Raw genomic sequence first — 24627 nt, forward strand, 5'->3', positions numbered from 1 at the left:
CCCGTATGCTCGGTAGGGCTACCCACTTGATTTTTCGATTTGCTTTTGTTATCATCAATTTGTAAATACCAGCTCATACCCATGTACAGTACACATTTATAATAAAACCGTTTCAAGGTAACTGGAAAAATATATAGGCCAAGGCTACCAAAGACCAACAAAATAATTAATATGTACGTCTTAGACAGAGACTATAAGAAATTGCAAATTCACTCCAACATTCTTCCACTAAAACAGAGGGCTTTATGTTGGGGGCAAATCATGGAAAACAGCAAATCTGAATACTGTCACGAGTTTTCAAAAATATATTCCTCCTAAGTGAGACTGAGATGGGGGTAAACCCTGCATGAGATTCAGAGCCGTGGCTAAGTATTGAGTCATTCAATTCTTTAATCTCAGTCGGCACCGAGCGCTTTAATCTCTTGCTATAAATAAGAAAAAGATGGAACAGCAGGGACATTTTACACACACACAAACCCAAAATATTTAAGAATCGCCACTACATTAATCTGTACTCTAAAAAAATGACTGTGACTGCTATGTTAACTACATGTATTCTCAACCCCTTGATTTCATAACGCATTCAACTGAGACAAGAAGCAAAGGACTTGGAGTTTTATTAAAAACTGTTGCCTGACAGTTACGTAAAAACATTGTATACAGTAGACAATGTAGCTGCAAATGTATGATTAGGATCTATTCTAGAAAAGGGTGAATATTAGACACTTTAAATTATTTGTAGTTTTATTCTCCATCAGTGTAATAAACTTAATTTCCCAGGCCACAATGGAGTAGTGCAAATTATGGCAACCTGATTAGTACATCTGACTTCTGTCAAATTACACTTAAATACATTATGGGTATTTACATCCTTAATTGACAAAAGCAGGCCAACTTATGCCTGGAACTAAGCCAGGGAGTTAAAGGCACAACATACAGTAACTGTATGATGGTGCAGCATCATATAATACTTAAGGCACGGATGTAAAAGAAACCGATATTTTCATTTGGTCCCTAGTTATCAATTCAAATATGGCCTTTGATGATCATGCATTTTTTCTAAGAAGATCCAAACCATCTCTGCAACAAAAGACTAGGAAACGTTTTTTGTAAACAACCTCTTTGTGAAACCATCTAATTTTGCTAATAAAATTAGAGGAAGTACTGGATTAAAATATTAAAAAACTGCCACAACAATATATTTTGTTACATTTACAACAAAAAAACTAGTGAGGCAACCTGTGCTTTTACAAATGTCATGGCAAATACATGTAATTCATATGATAACAAAATTATGGACAATGAGAAATGTACAAAACTATAAATATTAACCCTGACAAGAAAGATAAATGTTACACTCCCAATTTTGATAAGACCACATCAGTGGTGATTGTCTAAAATATATTTAAACACTTAATGGCATGTAGTTAAAATCTACATTAATGTGATTTCCAGTTTTCTCCAGTATACCATTTTATACATATGTTAATTGTATTGCAAGACTAACAGAGGCACTTTATAAACAGAATCTCAGATAGAGACTTATTCCTTTAGCTTTTTTTTTTACAAACATAATACCCATTTTCTGTCTCAAATTGTTTCACAGTTGAATCCAATCCCTAACAATACATCAAAGCCTTATCATAATTCCCCATTAAAGGATGCCACGGATGTCATTGTCCATGTTATTTCAGTCTATTTCCTCAGTTAAGAGTATGTTATAACAAGGTGCTCATTTCAAAGTGGATGGATCCTGTGTTCTCATTGGATTCTTGGCAAATACTACGTTGATAACGTGCACCATATTTAGTTTCAAAACAAAGAAAAAACAAATTTCTTCTTAAAACCCAGTCATAACTATCCTCAAAGTCATTCAAGGATTTAAAGTGGCAGTAGGAACCTGACTAAAGGTAGCACACCGCCCTCCAACAATAAACCAATGACACTTTCGCACACACACTTCTGGACTTGAACTTTGACCCACAGCTGTGACGCATCACTACCACTTGCCTTAGAGCTGCAGCTCCAGCAGCCTGAGAACACTCATTACCTCTCAGCATGGCTTGACCGCTTGTTTGTCAGGGCGGCTCTTGGAAGAAAAGTAAATAATAATGCTAACACAACAATGCCCTGTTTTAAAAAACGAATTGATCATGATAAAAATACAAATACAGTGCTGCCTGCTATGGGCACCACTGACGGTGGCAGTGTCTGGCAGGACGGTGGGGACATCTGGAGTGACAGGACTCCACCCAGGGTATGGTGACAGCTTCCTGAGCTGGTGACCCCTGACCTGTGGTAAGGGTAGATTGTTGATTGAACTGGCTCCAGGTGTTGGGCAGGAGTTGACAGGTACTGATCCACGATGGCTATGTTACAGAATCATGGCCTCCTGAAAAGCCTCTATCCACCTGAGAAAAACAACATCATCTTAAAATCCTCTGCAACTGGGAATGAAAACCTACAGTAGCTGGCCCATAATTCCCCTCTCCTTGGAAAGTTACCCCTTTACCTCTGTGCTGTGGGGATATCGTCAGCTTTGAAGATGTAGAACAGGGTGTTTTTATGGTACAATTTAAACTGCAACTTCTGGAAGGGTCCATACTTTTCCTCCCGAAGGAAGAAGCCCAGTAATGGCTGGCTCTCCAGGGCAGCAACATCCTGGGCAAGGTCAGATAAATAAACCCACTTTAATTACATTAGGCCTATAGAGAGAGTGTAATCACCAAAGAAAAACACAACCAAGACCAAGACGTGTGCCTGCACTGCAGACAGTGTTACCTCGCTGGCAGCGTAGGTGTACAGGACTTTGTTCTTGATGACAAACCACAGCCTCTTCCACTGCTTCTTGTTGCTCTTAGACCTCTGTAGGTAGCCACTCATAGAGGAGTTCTCTGTGTTTGCAGATACCTACACGGAGGGTAAGGAACACATTTAAATGGCGCTTAGTCTCTTGAGATCATCTTCTACATGCAGACTGCCGAGTTGACAGTTTGTTAATATTGGAATAATATGTGCACCTCTTTGAGTGCAGCGGGGATCTTCTTCTGTTTCCTGGAGAAAGAGAACGCTGCAGACTTCCCACTGGGCGACACTGCTGCTGACGCACAGCGGTCGCCTGCAAAACAACAACATTATATTTAACCACTGGAATGGTAGAAAGGCAATTACTATCCTAATATGTATACAATAGTCCCAAGGGCTTACTGTTCTCCTGCAGTTTGGCAAAACAGTGGTCACATACACGTGCAGGCTGATTCTTCAGGTACTCTAGATAGTATTTATTCGAGGAGCATGTCTGGCACACGACCTGCAACACACACAGAAGCACACAGTGATATTAGACTACCCAACGGCACACACAGACAGACACGGAGACATGTTGAGCGTGTGCAGTGGTACCTTCCCACAGGCACGGCAGTGATGTCGTCTCCAGGTGAGGGTGAACTCGCAGGTGCAGATCATACACATGGTGGCTCTCAGGTCTGGGATCCAGATAGGAGCCTTGGAGCCCAGTGGAGCCCCACTGTCCAGCACACCATCAGACTACAGGGAGAGAGAGGTGACATATATACAGGGAGAAAGAGAGGTTACATATATACTGCTCTGGGCAAAATAAAGAGACCCCTCCAATTTTTCTTACATCAGCATCTCTACATGTATGACAGCCATGTCTTTCCAGTGTCTGTTGTATTTCAATACAGGCCAACCTCATGCTCCTTAATGAAGCAGAAGGATACGGTGAGCATTAGGTTGCTTCCATCCTTGACATTTGAAAGAGGGCAGTTCAGAAGAACAAGGTCAAGCAGCAGACATTGGGGACCACAAAGCCATAGACATGCAGAGAGCCCAAAGCCACTCTCCTCTGACCGGGAGGGCCGCCAACTCATTCAAATATCACTCCACAACCGTAGGATGATGGCGGCAATTAGGTTGAAGTGCACAGCGAGGACGGTTCGTGGAAGTTGGGTTAGCTTCTCCTCCCACATGGGATAGGACCCTTACCTCCTCCTGACTGCGGCTGGATGTGAATGTTATCTTTTTCTTGGTGTAGTCGTCTATCGCCTTGGCAATAGCCTCCAGCCACTCATCCCTCTCTGTAGCTGAGCTGTTGGTCCACACAACAATACACACAACAGTATGACTCAATGAGAGCTTATGACTTTTGGTGCTTCATTCTTTAAGCATTCGATGCTGGCCGGTGCTCACCTGGCAGAGAGGATGAAGGAGCGTTCAACACTCTCGATGTTCAGCTCGTTCTGATACGCCTCCTGACTGGGCTTGCTGACCTGGGGAACACACACCGCCAACCCCGTTCCACACGGGTCAGGCTTACAGGTAGACATGGCTGCTCTCCTCCACACAGTTCCCATGGAGACAGCCCTGTGTGCTCTATGGGTTCAATGCTGTACTCACCTTCATGCCTGCTAGAGACAGCATGCTGTTGAGTTTGTACTGGCCAGACTGGACTGGAGTGGTGTACAGCATGGCATCATTAAACTGGGAGAGACACACACATCCACAGAATGTTAAAAATCATACACATGGTGACAGTGTAACTTCCTTCATCAGTTATCAAAGCCTCCAGTATCCCAGGGTACTCTGCACTTACCAGGAAGAACATACGAGGCTGCATGATCTTTCTGGACAGCTTCATCAGAGTGCCCTCCTTCAGGAACACCTGGGGGAGGAAGTGACATCAACAATTCATTCAGTTTTCGATCATCCTTCTCAGTCAACGTTGACTGACAACATGGATGTCAGGCCACCTGTGTGCATCAGGATTCAGAGGTCACTCACCCTGCCAGGCTGCACAATTTCATGATGACCATTCAGACTATACTGGATTTGCATCAGCTTTTGAAAATTATCCTGAAAAGACAATGACAACAAAGGCTGTTGGAGATGAATTCAGAATCCTTTTCAACCTTTAAACGTTCTTGTAAAGTTTGAGTTATTTCAGCCAGAGGAAAGATGGTTGGTCCAACACACATCTGTGTTCTTACCCCTTGTTTCATGATGTCGTTAGCATGGTTGGCCACTTCCTTCACGATACCCAAAGCAGCTGTGTGGACGACAGAGACATGGGATGAAGGTCAGGCTGTTTGCAGTGGTACATACAGGCTGAGGGAGGAACAGCTCTTTTACCTTGTGTGTCTTTATAATCAGAGGAGTCCTCAGGTAGGTTCTTCAGGTAATCTGGGGAGGGTCCAAAAGACAACACATCTATGGATCATTTTCCATATGGTGCAGTGGCTAGGCAGCCAAATGACACAATCCACATGTGAATGGAAGCTGCGGTTTGCTGCCATGTCCACTAGGTGCCAGTATGGCATCATTGCAGTTGCTGGAACTAACAAAGCCTACAGGAGGAAGTACTGAGCTTGGATATTCTGTCTGTCCACCGACAGAGGTATGATTTAACACTCATTAAGCATGTACCTGTCAGTAGCAGCTGGTACTGGGGAATTCTCTGAACTGGTTTGAGCAGGTAGTGTTTCAGAGCTAGACTGGCACATCGGGGACTTATCTGAGACAGAGAACAGAGAACGGTCACAAACAGAGCGGTCACACACAACTACACTTATTCATGTTTATATATACAGTACCAGTCAAAAGTTTGGAGACATTGGGAAAATATGTCCAAACTTTTGACTGGTACTGTATACACACACACACACACACATAACTATACTGAGCAGCACTCTGCGATGCTTGTTTATATCTTGACCAACTCAATCACTAAACCATTAACATTTGGAGAGGAACTTCCTATGAAATGACCAAACTCACTCTCCATTTTCTCTTTCTAAACAAACAAACAAACCAACGAACACAAACAAATGTGATTGTTTCTCTTCCGTTTACACACACACAAAAACACAGACAATGTTTAATATACCTCAAATTCTCGAACGACTGCAGCAAAGCTAGCGTTTTTCCTGGACTGTTCGTCCAGAAGGGCGACATTGTTGTCAAACTGGCGGATGTACGTGGAGTACATCTTCAAGTAAGGCCCCTTCTGGACAAAGATGTCTGCCAGTCTCTGGTGATCTGACCTACACAGTGGACAGCCAAAGGAAAACAAGGTCAAACGAGAAAAATATCAGTGGTATCAGAGGCTCTGCAAACCCATATGTACATACAGGAGTGAAATCTTATGAAGGTACTGATGGTATAAAGTGTGTGTGTGTGTGTGTACCAGTGAGCCACCCTCTCCTCCAGCTCCCGAAGCAGATCTCTGTTGAGCTGATAGAGCTGAGGCAGGTAGTACAGGATCTGGTTGAGAATACGCTCCTCAACAACCGGCTTCCCATTCTGACGTGTCGCCTTGGCAACTGCGTCCCGGAAATCCTGAAGAAAGGCAATAGGTCAATGCTGATAAAACTAGGGGGTATAGTGACACACACACACACACACACACACACACACAAAAGACCGGTGGGGGTTATGAATAACAACATCCAGCAGTGTAGGACCACCTGGTTATCACCTCATAAACATGCCTCCCCCTGTAACTCTGACACACATAAACAGTGCTGAGTCAGCGCTGCCCGGCACACCAACACACACATCCACCTGGAAGGAAGTGGTCAGACAGGACACCTTCCAAATGTCCCAGCAAACACACACTCACCCACACCCACAGTCAGGGCTGAGCACACGCATACACACACACACACACACACACAAACACACACAGTAAAGCCTTTCTGTTTCAGGCAGCAGACATCTGAAAAGTATAAAGGGGTGACAGAAACACAAGCGACATGACTCAAACTTCTCTCCCCCACTTGTTTTGTTTTTTAAATCTCTCTCAGCCCATCTACATTCTCAGTCCTGGTGGTTCTGCTGCCTTATCGACCACATCAGATCTGATAACATAAGAGTAGGCTACATTAAATAAAAACTCAACCTATAAGGTATAGGGGTGGAGGACCACAAACACACACACCACAAACACACACACACACACAGGATTAGCTGAGGCATTTGTAAGTCTGGGGGTCCACTCGTTCTGCCCAGGAAGCAGCTGTTGTGGTCAGGGCCAGCTATGGAGACTAAAGAATGTGATTTGACCTCTTTCTTTAAAAGTCTTCCTCTCCCTCCCCCTCTCCTGCAGACTCCAATTGAAAAGTAATCCAACTGCGGGTCCACTCAACACTCGCATAGCCTCACATAGACACACAGACACTTGACCCTGTGCGTGTGTGCTGGTTAAAGTTGGTTTCAAGGTGCCTCTCGGTTCTAGTCTATTCTGCCAAACTTTCTGCAGGTTGAACAAAGAAAATCTTGCCGTTATCAATGTAGAACATGAACAACGCTGAACCGAAGCTTAATGATATTAGTCTTAAAATAAACAAAACACTAAATGGAAAGTATTCCTTACAGCCTCGTGGCTAGTATTGGAGTAGTTATGGAGGTCCAATGTATGAACATGATCGCCACCCTGATACACAGATCATCAGACGGACCACAGCCACCCTCAACCTCTCTGACAGTGTGGAGGCTCTACATCCCATCACACACCTGCCACCCTGCCCTGAGCAGGTGTCCCCGGCCCCCCTAACCTCCGTCTCACCTTCCAGCCCTACAGGGTCCACAGCAGGGCGGAACCCCTGAACGACGCCAGCAGAAACACAAGAGGGAAGGAGAGCGGCTGCCAACAAACTGACCGAGTGAAATGGTCGATCAATAAAGATTTCAAGTACTTACTATGTGAAGTAGTTTCAGAACATCCACAAACCTGTAGAGGGGGAAAATGTGTGATCAACAGGAAAAAAGGGATTCATGTTTTGACCATGTAGGAAGTGTGTGTGTGTTGTGTGTGTGTGTGTGTGGGGGTGTGTATAACACTCACACTTTCTCCGAGCTCATGATCTCCTGGGCTATGTGAACGACCTTCCTCCTCTTCACCTCATCCTCCTGCTGTACAGAACAGATAGACAAGACAGTCAGCCACAGCCGCCAGACAGGGTTGTCTGGACAAAGACAACGTCTCACTTACATTGTCACTGCAGCCAACCATGCTGGCCTCCTGCTGTGCTGTCTAATCTTCAAGGGTTCTGAACGGGCGACCAAGTCATTTGTCTTTGTGTTCCAAAGCTGAGCTGTAATATTGCTCCTCTCCCTCTCTTTGTAGTTGAGTGTTCACCTCTTCTCCAGTCTCTGATTGTGAGTGCTATAGTGTGGCAGAGGGCGGTCTCTCTGGGGTCTTAATTTGGACAGTGGCATTGCCCCTGTTTGACTGAAAGGGCCTCCTGCTCCTAATTGTGTGTGCACGTGTGTGTGTGTGTGTGTGTGTGTGTGTGTGTGTGTGTGTCGTGTTTGGCACAGACACAATCTTTAAGAGTATCACAGATAGGAGGGCCAGACAGGACAAAGACATTTTAAGTGCTATTCCTGACCCCTGAGCTCTCCCTGTCTACTCCACCCCATCCTCCACCACAGCCACATCCAATCTGCTCCCTCCAGTCCCTATCAGACAGAGTGACGGCTCCATCCCTGGCAGGGTGTGATATAACCCCTGCCCTCCACCTCCCCCTCCCTGTCGTGTGGGCTTGACACCAGCCCTCCACCCATAATGTTTGGTGCCAGCTGTGAGCGAATGATGTGGGTCTCTGAAGCTATATCAACTGTGCTCTACAGCTGAAAAACATGACAGCATTGTTTTTCTGCGTGTGTGTGTGTGTGTACGTACGAAGAGAGTTTTACCTGTTTATCTTCTAATGGGTCCAGGTGTTCTTTGCTGGAGGTGGAGCTGTTGTCATCTTCGTCGGAGCTGTGGCCTTCCTCCTCTGACTGCGGGCCGTCCTGCCTCAGCCAGGCCCTGACAAACAGGAAGCCTCAATTACCACACTGGAACTATCCGCATGGAAACCAACTCAAGAGTTCACCCACACATGAAAACACACTGACAATAGTGTATATTTGCACACACACAGACAGACAGACACACGCACAAATACATTCAGGAAAAAGTCAAGAGCCAGGAGGACTCCATATCTTGTCTGTTGGCACCAACCATTCCTGCACAGCCGTCATACACAACAAGTTTGTCTGCCACACTAGTGCAGGTAATTACATGTGTGCTGGTGTGTCACCGATGTTTATATCTATGCTTCACTGGGTTGTGATAGGAATACAACTATCTCCGGAAGATGTTGTCAAGACAACAAACTCCCGAGCACTGTCTGCTTTCTAATCTGAAGGCTGTTTTGCAGCACTGTCAATGTCTGTGTTTAGGTCTCTTCTCTCTTAGCCCCCTTATCTTAACAGACTACTGATCATTCTCTTCCTCCCTTCCTCTCACTTGCTTTCTCTTTACCAGGGCTCAACGGCACTTTATCTTTTCTTGATCCATCTCTGCCCTGTCTCTCATTTTGAACCCCCCCCATTCCCATCTCTTTCTCCTTGTCCTCCGTCTCAATATCTTTCTTCCTCTTCCTCTCCCTCTCTCTCCCGTCTCTCTCTCAATAGACAGGCATTCCTGGACACTGGATCAGGCACAGAGACCCACTTGTTTAGTGCCTGAAGCTAGTTACATAAACCAAACAGGCTAAGATGCCTGGGAAACACTACAGATTCACACAAGCACACACACATTTGGGTCACTTTTAAACAGCGAAAAACACACACAGCAAGATTAAATGCAAGAAATATTCTAAGTAACAAACAGGGGTGGCTAGATACCCTTCACTGCTAGATTCATGGAGATAGACAATTATTCCACGGACATTCTTTGTCCATCCCACCACCCAGACACACACACCTCCACCTAGCCTATGAACTGACTAAGCTAGTTAACCTTGACCTCACTGCTATTGTGTGCCTCAGCAGTACACACACACACACCCAGTGGAAACGGGAAACTTGTGATCCATTACGAAAACAGATACACCCAGAATACTTGAGTGGGCAACGTGATTAGGTTAGGGTGAGTTTGGAGGCCAGACTCCTGTTAGCAACTATTCCAGACACTTGCCCTCCTCTGCCTGTGGCCTGTAGGACTAGCTATCTCTCTCAATGCCTTACGACTATGAATGCTAATGCATGAACTACAATTGAAAATAGGCCTAGTCGTTTAAAATTCAAGAGACAAAGGGAGGGAGGGAGCGAGAGTGATGAGGGAAAAGAGAAAGCGAGTGATTAAAAGGGAGGGAGGAAGAAGGAGAGCCTAGTGGTTGGCGGAGGTTTATTTTCCCTGTTCAGAGTGCTGTGCGGCGTTTCTGCGATTCTCAGACATTTCCTGCCCTGGCCACTGAAAATAACCCACAGGAAAACAGCCCAACCTGCTACACATCAATGCTCTATTCACAGCCTGGGCCTCTAACAAGAAGGCTAACTTTCACATTCATATTATTCAACCTGCTAATGCTATTTACAGCCATGTTCAGTTCATGTACTATGCCGTACACTTGTACTGCATGTTTTGTAACAATGTAATTACTAGCCTAGATAATACTGTGTTATTAACATAACATGTAATAGCGGGGCCCAGTCTTTGTTATTGACCCTACACTCGAAAACAGCCTCAGGTCTTGCCATTGGACTCAGACACATTCCCTCATCTTTCCTATTTTCCCCCCGGGAACACAACTCTTGTTTCTCACCATGCTGAAGTAACAATAAGTAGTTAAAGCATGACTGAGTTATTTGCTTTAGGCAACAAATGATCAGAGGGCGTCCATGAACTCAATGCCTCTTGATACTTGAGTCATGACTCTAAAAGACACAATGGCACAGGGAAACAAACTCCCAGACTGCAGAAACCTGACCCTAGTACTTTCAGTAAGTGTGTGTGATGAGGATAATACCCACACATGAAGTTCCACACAAAGAAATGCATTCATAAACACACAGACATCAACACACACTCACAGGCAAACCATAGAGTACCTCTCATAATCACTGCCCTGCGATCTCTCATAGTTGCCAGGGCTTTCATAGAGATCTTGCACTTCGTAGACATCGGTGTGTGTGTCTAGGTCATCCAAACTGTGTTTCCAGCCCAGCCGTGCGCTGTGGAAAGGCAGATTCATGTACTCCGGTATCTCCTCATACAAAGGAACGTTCTCGTACTCCACCAAGCCTTCTCCCACATCCCCACTCCCGTTTGGCACCCCCATGCTGCCATTAGGCTGCTCCAGAGTGTTCTCCCCCCTATCTGGCTCTGCGCTGGTACAGTCCAGAGACTGCCCCCCTCTAACCAGGAGCTTTGGTAGCATCTTGACAGACAGTGGGAGCTCTAGGAGCTTCCGGAAGGAGAGGCTCCTCTTCTGGCCATCTGTGCGAGCCAGGTCAGCTGCGGAGAAGGACTGTGCCCTCTGCTTCCCCCCCAGCGGCACTCGAGCCTGGGGGGGCACACTGCTCCTGCTGGACACCTGTCTGCTGAAGAAGGTCACGCTGGGCCGGGGGAAGCGCCAGCCTGCCTTCTCCTGGGGGGGTGCAGGGAGTTCCCTCATGGGGGTGTTGGCATGTGGAGGGGCTGGGGGGCAGATGGACAGGAGGGCCGGTGCGGGCAAGCTGTGTCTCTGAGGCTTCCTGGGCGGGGCCCTGGGGGAGCTCTCCTCCATGGAGCTGGCTTTCCGTGCTGTGGCGAGAGGCGGGTGGCAGCTGAGCTTGATCTGTTTGGGTAGACTGCGTGTGATGGGGTAACGCTCAAAGTCGCCATACCCATCCTCTTCCTCTTCGTTTTTCTCATCTTCTACATCACCTTTCCCCTCGGGGGTCAGTGCGGACGGCTCCTGCTGAGAGAGCAGGTCCAGAGAGTGGGAGGTGTTCCTGTTGAGGCAAGGGGCCAAGTATGACACTCTGTGGAGGCGTGGGGAGAGGGACATTTGTCGAGGCGGGGGCATAGGCGCATCAGGTTCCTCCAAGTCCTGAATGGGTGGAGAGTCTTCAGACAACCCATCTGTGTGTTCAACACCTACAAGGCTGAGGACCGGACCCTCGCTCCCCCCAGTGTCCCCAGCCTCATTCACCTGCATGCGTTCCTCTGTCGCCGACTCCTGGGTGCTGCCCTCCAGGCCAACCTGTCTCACCAGGGCGAGCTTCCTAGGTTTGCGTGGCAGAGGCACCGGTAGGGGCTTACTGGGGGCTGCAGGGAGATACTGGCTGGGTGGCAACCTGGGAGCCTGAGCCCTGCTGCGTATATGGGGGGGAGGACTGTCGGGCTGTCTGTCAGCCTCAGGAGAGGTGGTAGAGAGGGAAGGCTGCTGAGGAGGAGGGGGGAGAGTAGGGGAAGCAGTCCGAGGAGCAGGGCAGAGAGCTGGGGAGACAACATCCATCTTATTGGTGTCAATATTGTCTGTGTTACAGGTGTCTATGTCAGTGTGTTCTTTAGGAGCCTCAGAGCGGGTCTCGGTATCTGGCCCCTCTGGAGAAGCATGTAAGTGGTCAACCAAGCCAGACTGACCCCTCAGGACCTCCTGTTCTCCTTGCGGTCGTTGCTCGCTCCTCTGTCCCTCTGTTGTCGCCTGTCCTTTCTCTAGGTTCCTGTGCCTCTCAGGCCTCTGAGGTTTGTCCTTGTGCTTGGGGTTGTTGATCACCCCTCCACCCATCTGTCCCCCTACGGTCTCTTCCCCATTGTCTGTGTTGACTTGCTGTCTGGTCACCAGCGTTCTGGAACCTTCTGTGGAGTTTCCATTCTGACACAGGCTGTGGACATCACTTCTGATCTCCGTGGAATTTCCACTTCCATTCCCTAGTCGTTGGCACGGCAAGCATTCCTGGAGCCCACAGGAACAAATCGGAATGATGTAGTCTGAGTGGCAACGGCTGGGCTCCACAATCCCGTTTTTGGAATTGAGGAGGGAGAGGTTGTCCTCTTCAGCCCCACATTGTTCCTGAGTAGAGATGTTGGGCACACTGGGTTTGGGGAGGGCAACTGAGGGGGCAGGGTTTTTAGAAAGGCATGGTTTTGGTGCCACGACAGGTTTAGCTCTCTTCAGTGCGGCAGGAGAGGGCTGGGATAGGACGGAGGGCTGTGAGAGGGGCAGGTCTGGTTTAGGGGGGATGGGAGGAGGTGATGGTTTGGCAGAGGGTGTGAGTTTGGGTTTAGGAGCCACTGGTGGCTTCTTCACACCTGCAGAGAGAGGAAGAGGGGAACACGTTAGACAATAGAGGGATGGTGTCTGCATTCTGCTGCAGACACCTCGAGGCAAAATGTATGATCTCTTCAATCCTCGCTTACACTGAACAACATAATGAGTCAAGACAAGACTATGTGTAATGATTACTGTGTTATAATGCTCTCTAGCACATAGTTGCTTAGGGGGTCTGATAGCAACTGCAAGCATCTGTGGTAATGAGGTTTCTTTGTTGCTTCTTGTTTTCTTTCTAACAGAAAAACGTTGATGCTTTATACTGTGATTAGTGAATGAATGTCACTGCATCAGTTACAGTAATGTCTTTGATCATTTAAACTGGTTCCATAATTAAAGAAGGATGAGTCCATATGACTTCTATTGAACGAGATTCTAAAATAAATAGCACGTTATTAAGTATGTCTGACACACGTTCTCTGATAGAGACCCATGAAGTTGAGTCGGTTCTTGGCTTGTTTATTTTCGACAGAGGAAATGTGGTTTCAGCTCCATTGGCGAGATTCCAATTTCAATTGTGTGTTCTCTCCTCGTGCTTCCTTCTTGTTCACTGTATCGCATGGATTAATAATGTACAGGTTTCTCGAATAAGGACCAGTGTGTGTGTGCGTGCGTGTGTGTGTGTGTGTGTGTGTGTGTGTGTGTGTGTTTGTGTGTTACTGTTTCAGGCCTGATCAGAAAGACTCGAAAAGAAATCCTAGCCAGGCAACACCACGAGAAGCGGAGTCATCGAGCAGATGACCTTACCTACAGGCACTCATGGAAAAAGTCTGTAAAAAGTCTGTGCCATATAGCACTACTTTTAGCCAAACAGATTGTACACATTCCGCAATAAAAAAACATTCTCACATCGTATAACATGACATGTTCGATTGGTAAATTAGCTAGCTACGCTTTCACCAAGATAACGTTTCTTGCCCATCAGTGGAACCGCAGCACAGATGTTTTCACACAAAGAGCTGAACTCCCTCTGAGAACAGATTTGGCCATATGCTGCAACTTGCATTCATTTTCTTTCTGCAACCACGGCTAAATAAAATCGAAAGAAAGCTCTTGCTTAGCTACGAATGATGAAAGCTATAATTAGGAAACACAGTAATTATAACGCATATCAAAAATAGAGTTTACTTTGTTATATAATGTATTTTCAATCAACTTAACAATAAATGTTACAACATTTGCCTTGTCGACAAAATGCAACAACGTTTCTCAATCCATCCAGGAAACAAACCTGAGCTCATGACTCCCGACTTGGTCCTTTCTCCATGAGTTAAATTCCTACTTTCAATGGAATGGCATGGAATTTAAAAAGTCGTCTATACAATACACCATTATCGGCTTCAAATACCAATGCGTATAGCGGTTAAAATCCATGTGATCGTTCGTTGATGCAGCGACTGGTGCGTCTATAAACTATCTCCTCATGATTTTTATTCCATTTTTCCCGAAGTTTTCTCAACGGTGCTGTTTCCTCTTCTGGCTCCTGGTTTAGGACGGTGACATTTCTGTGCTCAGCCACTAGAGGCAACTATGAGAAATTTGTCACAGCACAAGCATGGAAGACGTGAGGAAGCGGTGAGCTCGCTCCATTTGATTTGTGGGAAATGTAGTTTTCAAAACAAAGTAGGCTTCACCTCCGTCAACTTCTTCGTCTTTGAGCGCATAGCGACTACAATCCCAGAATGCGTGACTGTTGCATATCGATGGCGGAGAGCAATGACTGAGGAGTTTGATGAAGATGTGGTATTTGAGGTTTGTCCTTAACAATTTTATTGATTGTGCATCATGACCACGCAGCGTTCTGTGACAGTGATACACAGTTATTGAGGTTTTCTGATTCACATGGCGGGTCCTAATATGGGGTTGCTTATGCAGCGATCCTTTCTGTCTGCTAACGTTAGCTACTGTACAGTAGCTAGCATTACCTTATCCACCCATCCCTCCATCCATCACCCACCCGACAATAAATTAAGACCGCTGCACTCGCTATCTAAGAATTTACCCAGGTTATTAGCGTCGTTGACACTTAAGCCAGAACTACCAACTACAGTAGGCTAGCTGCCAGCCAGAACTAAGTAGCTAGCTTGCTTGCCAAGTACTGTACAGATCATGGGTTTGTTGGTGTTTCATCAGAAGTGGGGTGGGGAATAGTCTGGAGTCACTGTCGGCGCAAATGCGTGCTAAACACAACTGAAGGATCGATGTGTGAGCATGTGTGCTGATTTCCTCCGACCATGCAAGTGAGTATCCATCTAATAAAAATATGGAAGCTTTGTTTGAAATATATGATGAGTCCTCAATTACTGAGGTGTAAAGAGACGCAGAGATGCGCTGTTTTCTCTCATCCCCACATGATGAGCGTCTGTTAGTTAAGAATTGGGTCACATGTAGCCTATCTTGGTCAAATTTAATCTTGAAATGTCGTTTCTTTTTATCCAGAAATATCTGTCGGTGCTTCAGTGTTTGTGTTTCAGTCTACAGGGAAATAAATTATAGATAGTTTGCTACTGAAATAAGACACATTTCACTGCTCATCTCATTTGAAAGAAGAGAACAAGGGGGCTGTTGTGGTGCAGGGCTAAGATAAAAAGTCTTACAACACACACTGTTACAACCTAGTTTACAGTGCATTAGTGCAGAGCTAATCTTTGATGGAATGAGTCGAGACTTCATACAGCGTCATCAGATTATTCCTTTCAACCTAATTGTTAAACCGGACTTTGGAGTTATATTATACAAGATATCTAATGGTGCTGTGAGTATGAAGGGGCTGTGACTAGATATGTAAACAAAAGATAAATATGAATCGGTATTTGTTTCTTACAGTGTCCTAACCTCAGGTGATTTGAGAGTTGAATAGGATAGCTTGTGTGAATGTCTTTTTATTTTTACTCAGTTGAATCTGCTGCTTGGGTTTAATTACACAAGTGTGAAAGCTCTTTATTGAAATCTGTGTGGAATGAAAAGCTTCATGGCAGAGAGAGGCAGCCGCTTGAACTAGTGAATCTGGCGGGCTCATGGTGTTCTTCTGGCCTGGTTGGTGACACTAGCAGCTCACCTGGTAGAACGCAAACCACATAAGCCTAAATCTTTACCGCAGTGGCCTGGGTTCGATTGCAGCCCTAGCCATGGCATTTACTGCATGTCATCCCCCATGTCATCCTCTCTCTCCCCTGCCGTTTCTGTCTGACAGCACAGTCATTATACAAATTATGCAGAAGAAACATAAATAATCATAGGTAAAAATAATCTTAAAAAATTCCAACTAAAAAGAATCCATTCAAGAAAATTCAGAGACAACCAGCATGAGTATGAACAGTTGTTTTATTCTCTCTATATCTCCCTATCTTTGCTTTTGCAGAACTCTCCTCTCTTCCAGTACCTGCAGGATCTAGGACACACAGATTTCGAGGCATGTCCGACCGTGTCACAGGAGGAGGAGTGTGGTGGAGGAGAGGCGACCATCTCCCACCAGGACTTCCCTCCCAAATCTACAGTGAGTGACCCCACTATGATACAACAGCACACTGAATTTGGTGCAGACAAAAGTCATTTCAACGGCTATTGATCCAAAATGATGACCTATATAGTAGCCTACATATACACTTTTTCTACTCACATGCTTGACCTACATAATAGACTGGCATGGTGGGAAAAGCACACCCATCCGGATAAAGCTGTTTATTTCTATACCTGGTAGTTCTCTAGTTTATTCTTATTTTGTACTGAGGAAATGTGTCCAATGCTGAGGGGAGTTCTTAGTGAAAGGAAGAATTGTCAGTCTACCTCCCTTCCTCTCCCTCCCACACTCCATTATCTGTGTCTGATTTAGTAGAACAGACTGAGATTACGGAATTCAGCTTGTTTCTACCAAATGTAGTCTGCCTTTTTGGGAAATGTGGGTGTGTAGTAACTGTATTTCAGAAGATGTTTTTTTTTTATTTGGTCATTTGTACTCAAGCACGTTGCCATATACTTAAATCATCCACACTGTGTACAGCTGTGTGTTGAGTGTCAGCTAGCTAGCTACGTTCACATGGTGCCATTGGCTCATTTTCCCTGGTCTGTTTTTTTTTTATTTTCTCTCATGCTTTTTCTTTCGGAACAGGAAATGATGTCGTGCTTGCCTTGTTCAGGAACTTTCCGTCTGTGTCACACTTCCTCTGTTATTCAGAGGAGTGTTTGGGAATACTGGATATAAGACAGGAAAGCTTAGGATCGTTTTTTGGTGTCATACTTCCTTAAACTCAGATAACTCAGCTGGGGCAAATACATTGTGTGTGTGTGTGCACACTTCCATTCTATTGACAGTCAAAGGCCAACAGTTGCTTATCATCTCAGCATGTTAAACATAGAGATAATTGGGCCATCTGTAGGAAATCCATTTATGTACGTGTTAGTGTGAATGTTGTGCGTGAGCTTAGCCATGTAGGCCTGGAAAGTATGGATGGTGGATAGATATTGCCGCTTGTTCTAAAGCCTTTAGGAAAAACAGGAAACCAGGAGACGTTAGACTCAGTCGTCCTGTAGCGATGCAGAGAGACGTACGGGGGAAAAGGTGACAAGGGAGACGTGCACCTTGTGACCCTATCATCCAGTGTTTATAGTTCCATTTGCATAGGATGTATGATGAGGTGAAGTAGAGAGAGCAAAAACAAACTGTTTTGATAGCAGAACAAGCTGAGCTCATTCATGGTCACATTTATTGTCACCGAAGATCTTAATGAACCCTAAATGGTGAGATACCATATTGTCCCAAGTGTTTTGTGGTCTTTTGTGAGAAAGGCAACTGCAGAGGGAAGTACAGGATGGCCTAATGGCAGTATAACAAGCACACGGTCATATAATAGCTTTGCATTACTGTATGTGTTCTCACGCACTAAAACACACAGACAGACAGGACGTGAATTACACTCACTCTCTGTCACTTACGAAGGTCTGCGCAGTGTTTCCATTCTTTTATGTTCTAACACGGCAGACAGGGCACACAAAGCAGGCGGAATGTTGGCTATGTGATGCCAACGGAATACTAAAGAGAAAGAACAAGACTAGGACCAGGGGAGGAACTACACTGCTTGTGTGCGTGAGAGAGAATTAAATGGATTGAATACAGTGAATCATTTTAATATAGAATATTGGAGGATACAGTATTTGAGTACAAGGAAAATTATGGAATTGACTATAGACCTCTTTACACGTAACCATATTAATGACTGTATGTTTCCCATGTGCCGTTGCTCATTATGCTGGGCAGTCTTGCATGAAAGCAGACTTCCTGGGGGCACAGACTCGAATCAATAATCAATAGCCCTGCAGCCTCCGAGCCAATCACACTGCTGCCCTAAAACAACTGAGTCGCTGTTTACTTCATTCTCTTCAGACCAAAACACAGGAACAGACCCTAGTGCAGCAGATGAACAGTTTATAATGTTACTTTTCTCATATGTTGCTATGACGCTGTCTCCTAAGCCTGCAGTGTCATGTTGAGGAGTGTTTCAGGATGCACCGTCTGTCTCTCTTGTGTTTAGAGTGGTCGGCTGCAGGCTGTTCGTGTTTAAAATTGAGTTCTTCTGGAGCCTTGCAGGCTCGCAGCCACAGATGCTGTTACCAGAGAACACGTGTTTGTGTAGAAGGGTACTCTGGGGCAGGCAGAGGAGCACACATGCGGGCGCACACGCAAACATCCATGTTTTTGTTCATCTTTGAAGAGCTTGCTTCCTGGGAAGGCCGACTGCCAGTGCTGTAATTAATGTTTTGGTTGTTATTGTTTTGGTTCAGAGTGTGTTTGGTATCATATGTGTATCGAGCAGAAACCACTACACTGCAGAATAAACAATAGACAAGTTCTGTATGGTTATAAATAGTTGGCCTAACCCCTCCCCTTTGTGATTGACAGGGAGGGCTTTTATGGCAATTGGCTGAAGCCGTATGGAGGCGCACCCCGTTCCACCAGGCCGCGGCTTCCCATAGGATGGAGCAGCAGCTGGTAAGGGTCTTCATGGAGACCACGTGATTTGACAGAGACCAATGGATGAAGAGGCTTTCCTCCCTCCCCAAAGACTTACCCCCGTGTGTGCGCTGGTCTCCCTCCCTCCCTCCAGGACGGTGTGTTTGGCCAGTACTCTGTGAGGTGTGTGCTGGAGCAGGACGTTCTGCTGCAGGAGGATGTGGAGCTGATTGAGCTGCTGGACCCCAGCCTGCTCACCCTGGGCTCCTCCTCGGGCTGCCCCAGCCTGGGTCACACCCTGCCCAGGCCCCGCCTCCTCGCCACGCCCTCACACTGGTAGGGACCCAACACACATACATAGTTGGTACACACACACACACATATCTAACTCTATGTCACAACATGGAACCCCTTACCTCTATCTCAGGGACGTTGCTGTGCTGGTGGGCCTGGCCGCCGTGCTCCTGGGCCTGTACACCATCTCAGAGGGGGTGTGGTCTCTGGCGGCCGTCCCCTGGGGTGCAGTTGTTCTGGGCTGGGTGGGGCTGAGGGGAGCGGGCTTGTGGAGGCAGGGCCAGATGCAGAGGGCCGTACACACCCGGGCCTCAGAGCTGCAGGCACTGGTGGGGAACAGCAAAACGCTGACCAGCCTGGCTCGGAAATCCCTGCGTCTGGTGCAGGAGACGGAGGTCATTTCTAGGGGGTTCACCCTGTAAGTGTTTTTATTTATTGACTCCTTACACATTCCCCCCATGCTAATGAATAGTGTGCAATTGTAGCCTGTCCCTTACTGTTAGTGTGCACTTTTACCTCAGACCAACCTCAAACTAACTCCAACTCCAGCATCTTAGTGTAGATTTTCAAAAGTAGCCTATCCGATTCACACAAAGTGTACTCATTCATCACTAACTTTCAATCCTGTTTAGTATTACCCAGTATTACCCTACCTCCCCCATCCCCTCCCTCATCCTCTGTTCAGTCTGTGTTTGTGTCGTGTGTCGGGTGTGTGTGTGGTTGGCTTGTCGTGTTCTGTGTTGCGTGTATTACCCACCCTCTCTGGGACGTCTGCACAGTTGTATCACATTTCACTTGTCAAGTTTGCTCGACAGGGTGAGTGCCGCCAGCTCCTTTAGCAGGGCCGGGCCGGGGGCGGGGCCTAGAGGGCAGCAGCTGATTGGCCTGAGGAAGGCGGTTTACCGGGCCCTCCGCTCAGCCTTCCGAGCATCCCGCAGAGCCACCTGCCACATGCTCAAATCATATCCTTCACCTGGGGAGATCACCAGAGGGGGAGAGGGGATGGGGGTGGGGTTGACAGTAAATACAAGGAACAGGCTAACTGTTGGGTATACATCAGGCACATATGAATGTTACAGTGACAGCCTGTGGGCTCCTTAACGTCTACCCACGTACCCCCTCAACTCTGAGATCGACAACGTGACAAACTACGTGTCTGCAGTTCCGCTGAAGGAGCTGGGCCTGGGCCTGGGGGTGGAGCATCTGAGCGACGAGCAAGCCCAGGAGCTCACAGACGACTTCAGCCTCCCGGCCCTGAAGGCAGGTCCTGGGAGAGGGAGAGCGACTGGGGGGACGGACGTGAGACAGTAGATACAAGGAACAGGCTAATAGTTGAGGTTTCGCACTTACTCTGTCGGCTTGCCGTCCCGTAGGTGCTGTTCCAGCTGTGGGTGGGACAGAGCTCAGAGTGTTTCCGCCGATTGGCCCTGCTGCTGTCCCCACTGCGATTGGAGGAACCCTCGGAGGGCGAGGTGAAGGGTGAGGCCTGTCCGCCTCTGCATTGCACTATCGGCATGGTAACGGAACCCCTGCACCATGCCCTGGCCGGTTGCCTGGGCGATCTGCAGCGCAGCTACGACTTCCACCGCTACTTTGAGACCCAGCCGCGGCCCCACGGCACGGACAGGGTGGGGCGTGCCAGGGAGAAATGCAGAGAGCTTAACACCCTCCACACGTCGGTACGCAGCCTTCAGCTGCACCTCAAAGCCCTGCTCAGCGAGTGAGTCCACCCCAACACCCACCTCCCCGCCTCCCCATGTCCTCCCCCGGGCCCCCCTCTGACCCTCCCCCTGCTCTCCGGCCCCCGTAGGATGATCATCATGGAGGACGACCTGGAGAAGCTGATGGTGTCCAGGGAGGCGGTGGAGGTGACGTGCGAGGGCTACCAGGACCTCAGTGACCGGCTGCACCACCTGCAGCCCCACATGCAGGCCAGCGCCGGCTGCTGGGAGGACACGCTGGGCCAGGTGGAGCGCATGCTGCGACGCGCCAACAACTGCCCGGGTGAGGAGGGCTCACATGCACACCTCTCTCTCCTCCACCCCCCCTGGTAGCCTCTGGGTATCCATGGTTACGCGAGAGTTATTTTTAGTCAAGTCTTCCTCGCCCCCCCCCCCCCCTCCCCCCCGCCCTGGCCAAAGACCAGTCACAGTCAGAGAGGAAGTGCCTCCTTCAGAATATAGGACAAGAAGCAGTCCAGGGAGGAGGGAGGAACACTGTTTAGGGGTGAGGGGGTGGGTGCCCTAGTTTCCATCCATATTCCAATCTAATAGTGTTGTTGAGGTAGATTGTGTGTGTCTGTGTATGTAATGTTTAATCCATGCTTGGGGTTGGACCCACAGGAACCCCTGAAGGCCCAGAGCAGTGTGCCCCCCATGTCCCCAAGGCCCCTCCCCCTCCCCCCACCTACACCCTGATCCAGGACAGGGACCCTGTGCCTGAGGAACAGGTAACAACACCGAGGTACCTATGGTGTGTCTCAGAGTCTGCCAGTGTGTTCCCCTAACCAGTCTCTCCTCTGATTGGCCAGGAGCTGGAGGCGTACGTGTCGGACTCGGACTCCGAGGGCGAGTTTAAGGGCTCGGTGTGTGACATGCTGTCCCCAGAGGAGAGGGAGCGTCAGCGGGGGGAGAGGGAGGAGTCTCGCCGCGTCCTGTCAGAGCTCAAAGCCGTGCTGGGCATGCGAGCCTCCGAGGGAGAGAGGAGGAAGTGGAAACAGCTGCTGTTCAACGACCAAGGTCTCTACCAACCCCTACAGTGCACCTTTATCCTCTTTTTTCTTTTTCACCTTCCATCCTTGCGCTGAGCTAATGAGCGTTTTACCTGTGCTGTTTCCTAGCCGCAGTGACGCCTACCGTGTCTGGGGAACTCCCGAGTGACTCCGCCCCAGTGGAGGCTCCGCCTCCTGTGGACATGGCAGAGACAGACGGCAGGGAGGGAAACCATCTGCCGGAGAGTTCTAAAGAGCAGGAGAACCAGGAGGAGGTCAGGGATGACCCCTCCCTTAAAGAGACTGAGAAAGAGGCCGAGCCTGTGACTGAATTCACCTGTGGTCGGGTGGAGGAGAGGGGGGAGGAGACAGGGGAGGAGGGAGGATCAGCCTCAGATGGGGGGAGCGCGACGCGTCTCTACCAATACGACGGGCTGCCCGGAGAGGGGTCGGGCCAGAACGGGGTGGACTGCCTGCTGCGACAGAGGGTCCTCGCCGTCTCTGTGATGGACCGGCTGACGGAGATGCACGGGTCGGCCGCGCTCAGCTTTAGCTCCGCCCTCGCCGCCCAGGTGGCCGCACGCTCACACACCTTTACCAACATGGAGGAGCAGACTTTTGGAGATGACGAGGAGGGGGATGAGGAAGAGAAGGATTCTGGAACGAGTGGACGGGTGCCCGAGGGGGATTAGAAGCCACAACCAACGGTTTACGTAGCACCGAACAGAGCCCCAAAGAGCCGTGTTTAAGTCTGCTCGTCTGGCTTATTTATTGATGAGTCACTATGGTATTTCACCTTAGCTGTGTGAGTGAAGGAGGACCATGTGTGTTTTAAAGAGCGACGTTATGCTCTTCTGTTAACGTGTGTGACGCTCAGCTCCATTCTTCCGTCCGCTTACCCACAATCCCCTCTGGGTTCTCCTGTTCTTCTCAGGTACAAAAAAAACCAACAACACAAACTCTAACCTCCTGTGAATGTCCTCTGTGTACCGGTTTAACAATCCACATGTTAGCACAGCGTCGGTTGTGGAGAGGTTGATTGTTGCAACAAATGCATTTATTGAATGTCCTTTTTACAACAACTAAAGCAATGCATGGTTTTGGTTACATTTCCCAAATCATTAATACTGGATTCTTATTGTGACCACCTTACTCATTGCTCCCTATGTTGGCTACTGTGCAGAGGTAGGTGTGATGCTGGTGTACTGGTTAAGATGTTCTAGAAAGTGTGTTCAGCCAGGGCTGGATTCTCAGGTAGTGAGTCAGTGAATCAGAGGGCTGAAAGTTACTCAGTGGAACTTTGCTGACCATAACACATGCACACACACTTGAGAGGAAAGTGGAAAAGGGGGTTTATAGCACTACTATATTTCTGTTTCTTTCAAAGGTTTTCATGTGTCTCATCTTAGTCAGTACCAGTTAATCTGCTGAAAGCCCTGCAATTTAGCCCACTACATCAAATTGGCAGATGAAAATGTGGTCTTCAGTAAACCTTAAATGTGATGTTAAGCTTAAACTGTACTTTGTCTTGTCATATGTTGGCAAAAACATTGTCACTGTACTTGTATATAATTAAGGAAATGTGTTTACATTTGTCAGCTGACAAAATGTGTTACATAAATCACAAAATAAATGTTTATTGCAGGCACTTGATTGGGCCTCTCCGTAGTGCAGGGTCAGTACTGCTCAGCATGAGCCCAGGCCGTAATCATAATATATATTACACATCCCCCCCAATATTCAAATCTGTTCAAAATGTCCCCCCCAATATATTGATATAAAAATATAAATACAAATATAAATGTTCTACACTACAACAGGCAACCACGCACGCTGTCCGAAATTATGATTAAAAAAATAATTAGTCCCCCCCAATGTTGACTCCATGGCTACGGCTTTGGCATGAGCGACATAAAGTGAGACCAGATGTAAATGTGACACACAAAGTCACAAGACTGGAACGCTGTGAGAAATCCAATGGAGCCAATAAAGTAGGTTTAGTACTTTACTGCTTCCTTCAACATCGTCATGGCAATTACCACTGACTTCTGAATTCCAATGTTCCTTTGGCTCACTGTTCCATGTCTGAAGGAGCTTCTGCCTGAATACTGTTGTGTCTTGAATGTTTTAAATATTTCATGGAGGCTCCAGTCCACTCTGTCTCTGTGTTTGTGTTTACAATGGGTCACTCTACAGTGAGAATGATTGGAGAATTGCATTTTAGGCAATTATTCAGTGTTGCACCTAGGAATTTATGCAGCCAATGTCAATTTGTTCATCAGAATGTTCAACAAATGTTTGCACGAGCCAACTGCACCTGTCAATGAGTGGATAGTGTAAAAGTTAACCATTCTGTTGGTATAAAGAAAAAGTTCTTGTTTTATAGCAAAACCTTAAAATTGCTTACATTATTTTGCCCAGTGCCCACCCTCCCTTCTGTACCATTGTGTCTGCCTCGCCTCCTGCACTGTTGGGTGTGTCCTCTCCTCCTGTCCAGACTATGTTTCATTTGTAAAATAAAAGGCCATCTCAAAGCAGTGTGTGTGACTGTCTCAGACACGTTTGGCTTG

The 24627-nt window shown here is 47.4% G+C and overlaps 2 protein-coding genes across 3 annotated transcripts; one reads left to right on the forward strand and one right to left on the reverse strand.

Annotated features, from left to right (window-relative positions):
- Positions 1-601: 601 nt before the first annotated feature.
- fgd6 (FYVE, RhoGEF and PH domain containing 6) lies at positions 602-14619 on the reverse strand. Its single transcript, XM_062482601.1, has 21 exons — positions 14338-14619; positions 10900-13087; positions 8716-8830; positions 7862-7929; positions 7717-7747; positions 6203-6354; positions 5903-6059; positions 5443-5530; positions 5149-5199; positions 5007-5065; positions 4801-4872; positions 4613-4681; positions 4417-4500; positions 4210-4289; positions 4006-4108; positions 3403-3546; positions 3208-3310; positions 3021-3118; positions 2782-2910; positions 2513-2661; positions 602-2411 (listed from the first exon to the last, which is right to left on the reverse strand). The coding sequence occupies exons 1-21, from the start codon at positions 14345-14347 to the stop codon at positions 2375-2377; spliced, it is 3987 nt and encodes a 1328-aa protein (XP_062338585.1). The 5' UTR covers positions 14348-14619; the 3' UTR covers positions 602-2374.
- A 92-nt stretch (positions 14620-14711) lies between these two features.
- Positions 14712-24591, forward strand: vezt (vezatin, adherens junctions transmembrane protein). Of its 2 annotated transcripts, none has more exons than XM_062482602.1 (12): positions 14712-14858; positions 16468-16602; positions 19003-19092; positions 19208-19389; positions 19481-19765; positions 20151-20308; positions 20459-20607; positions 20721-21067; positions 21158-21351; positions 21690-21796; positions 21878-22085; positions 22187-24591. In XM_062482602.1, the coding sequence occupies exons 1-12, from the start codon at positions 14823-14825 to the stop codon at positions 22747-22749; spliced, it is 2454 nt and encodes an 817-aa protein (XP_062338586.1). In that variant the 5' UTR covers positions 14712-14822; the 3' UTR covers positions 22750-24591. The 2 variants fall into 2 exon arrangements, with proteins under 2 accessions (XP_062338586.1, XP_062338587.1); XM_062482603.1 differs by having other exon boundaries at positions 20163-20308.
- The last annotated feature ends 36 nt before the right edge of the window (positions 24592-24627 follow it).

This window comes from Osmerus eperlanus, chromosome 17 (assembly GCF_963692335.1).
Source record: "Osmerus eperlanus chromosome 17, fOsmEpe2.1, whole genome shotgun sequence".
Lineage (NCBI taxonomy): Eukaryota > Metazoa > Chordata > Actinopteri > Osmeriformes > Osmeridae > Osmerus > Osmerus eperlanus.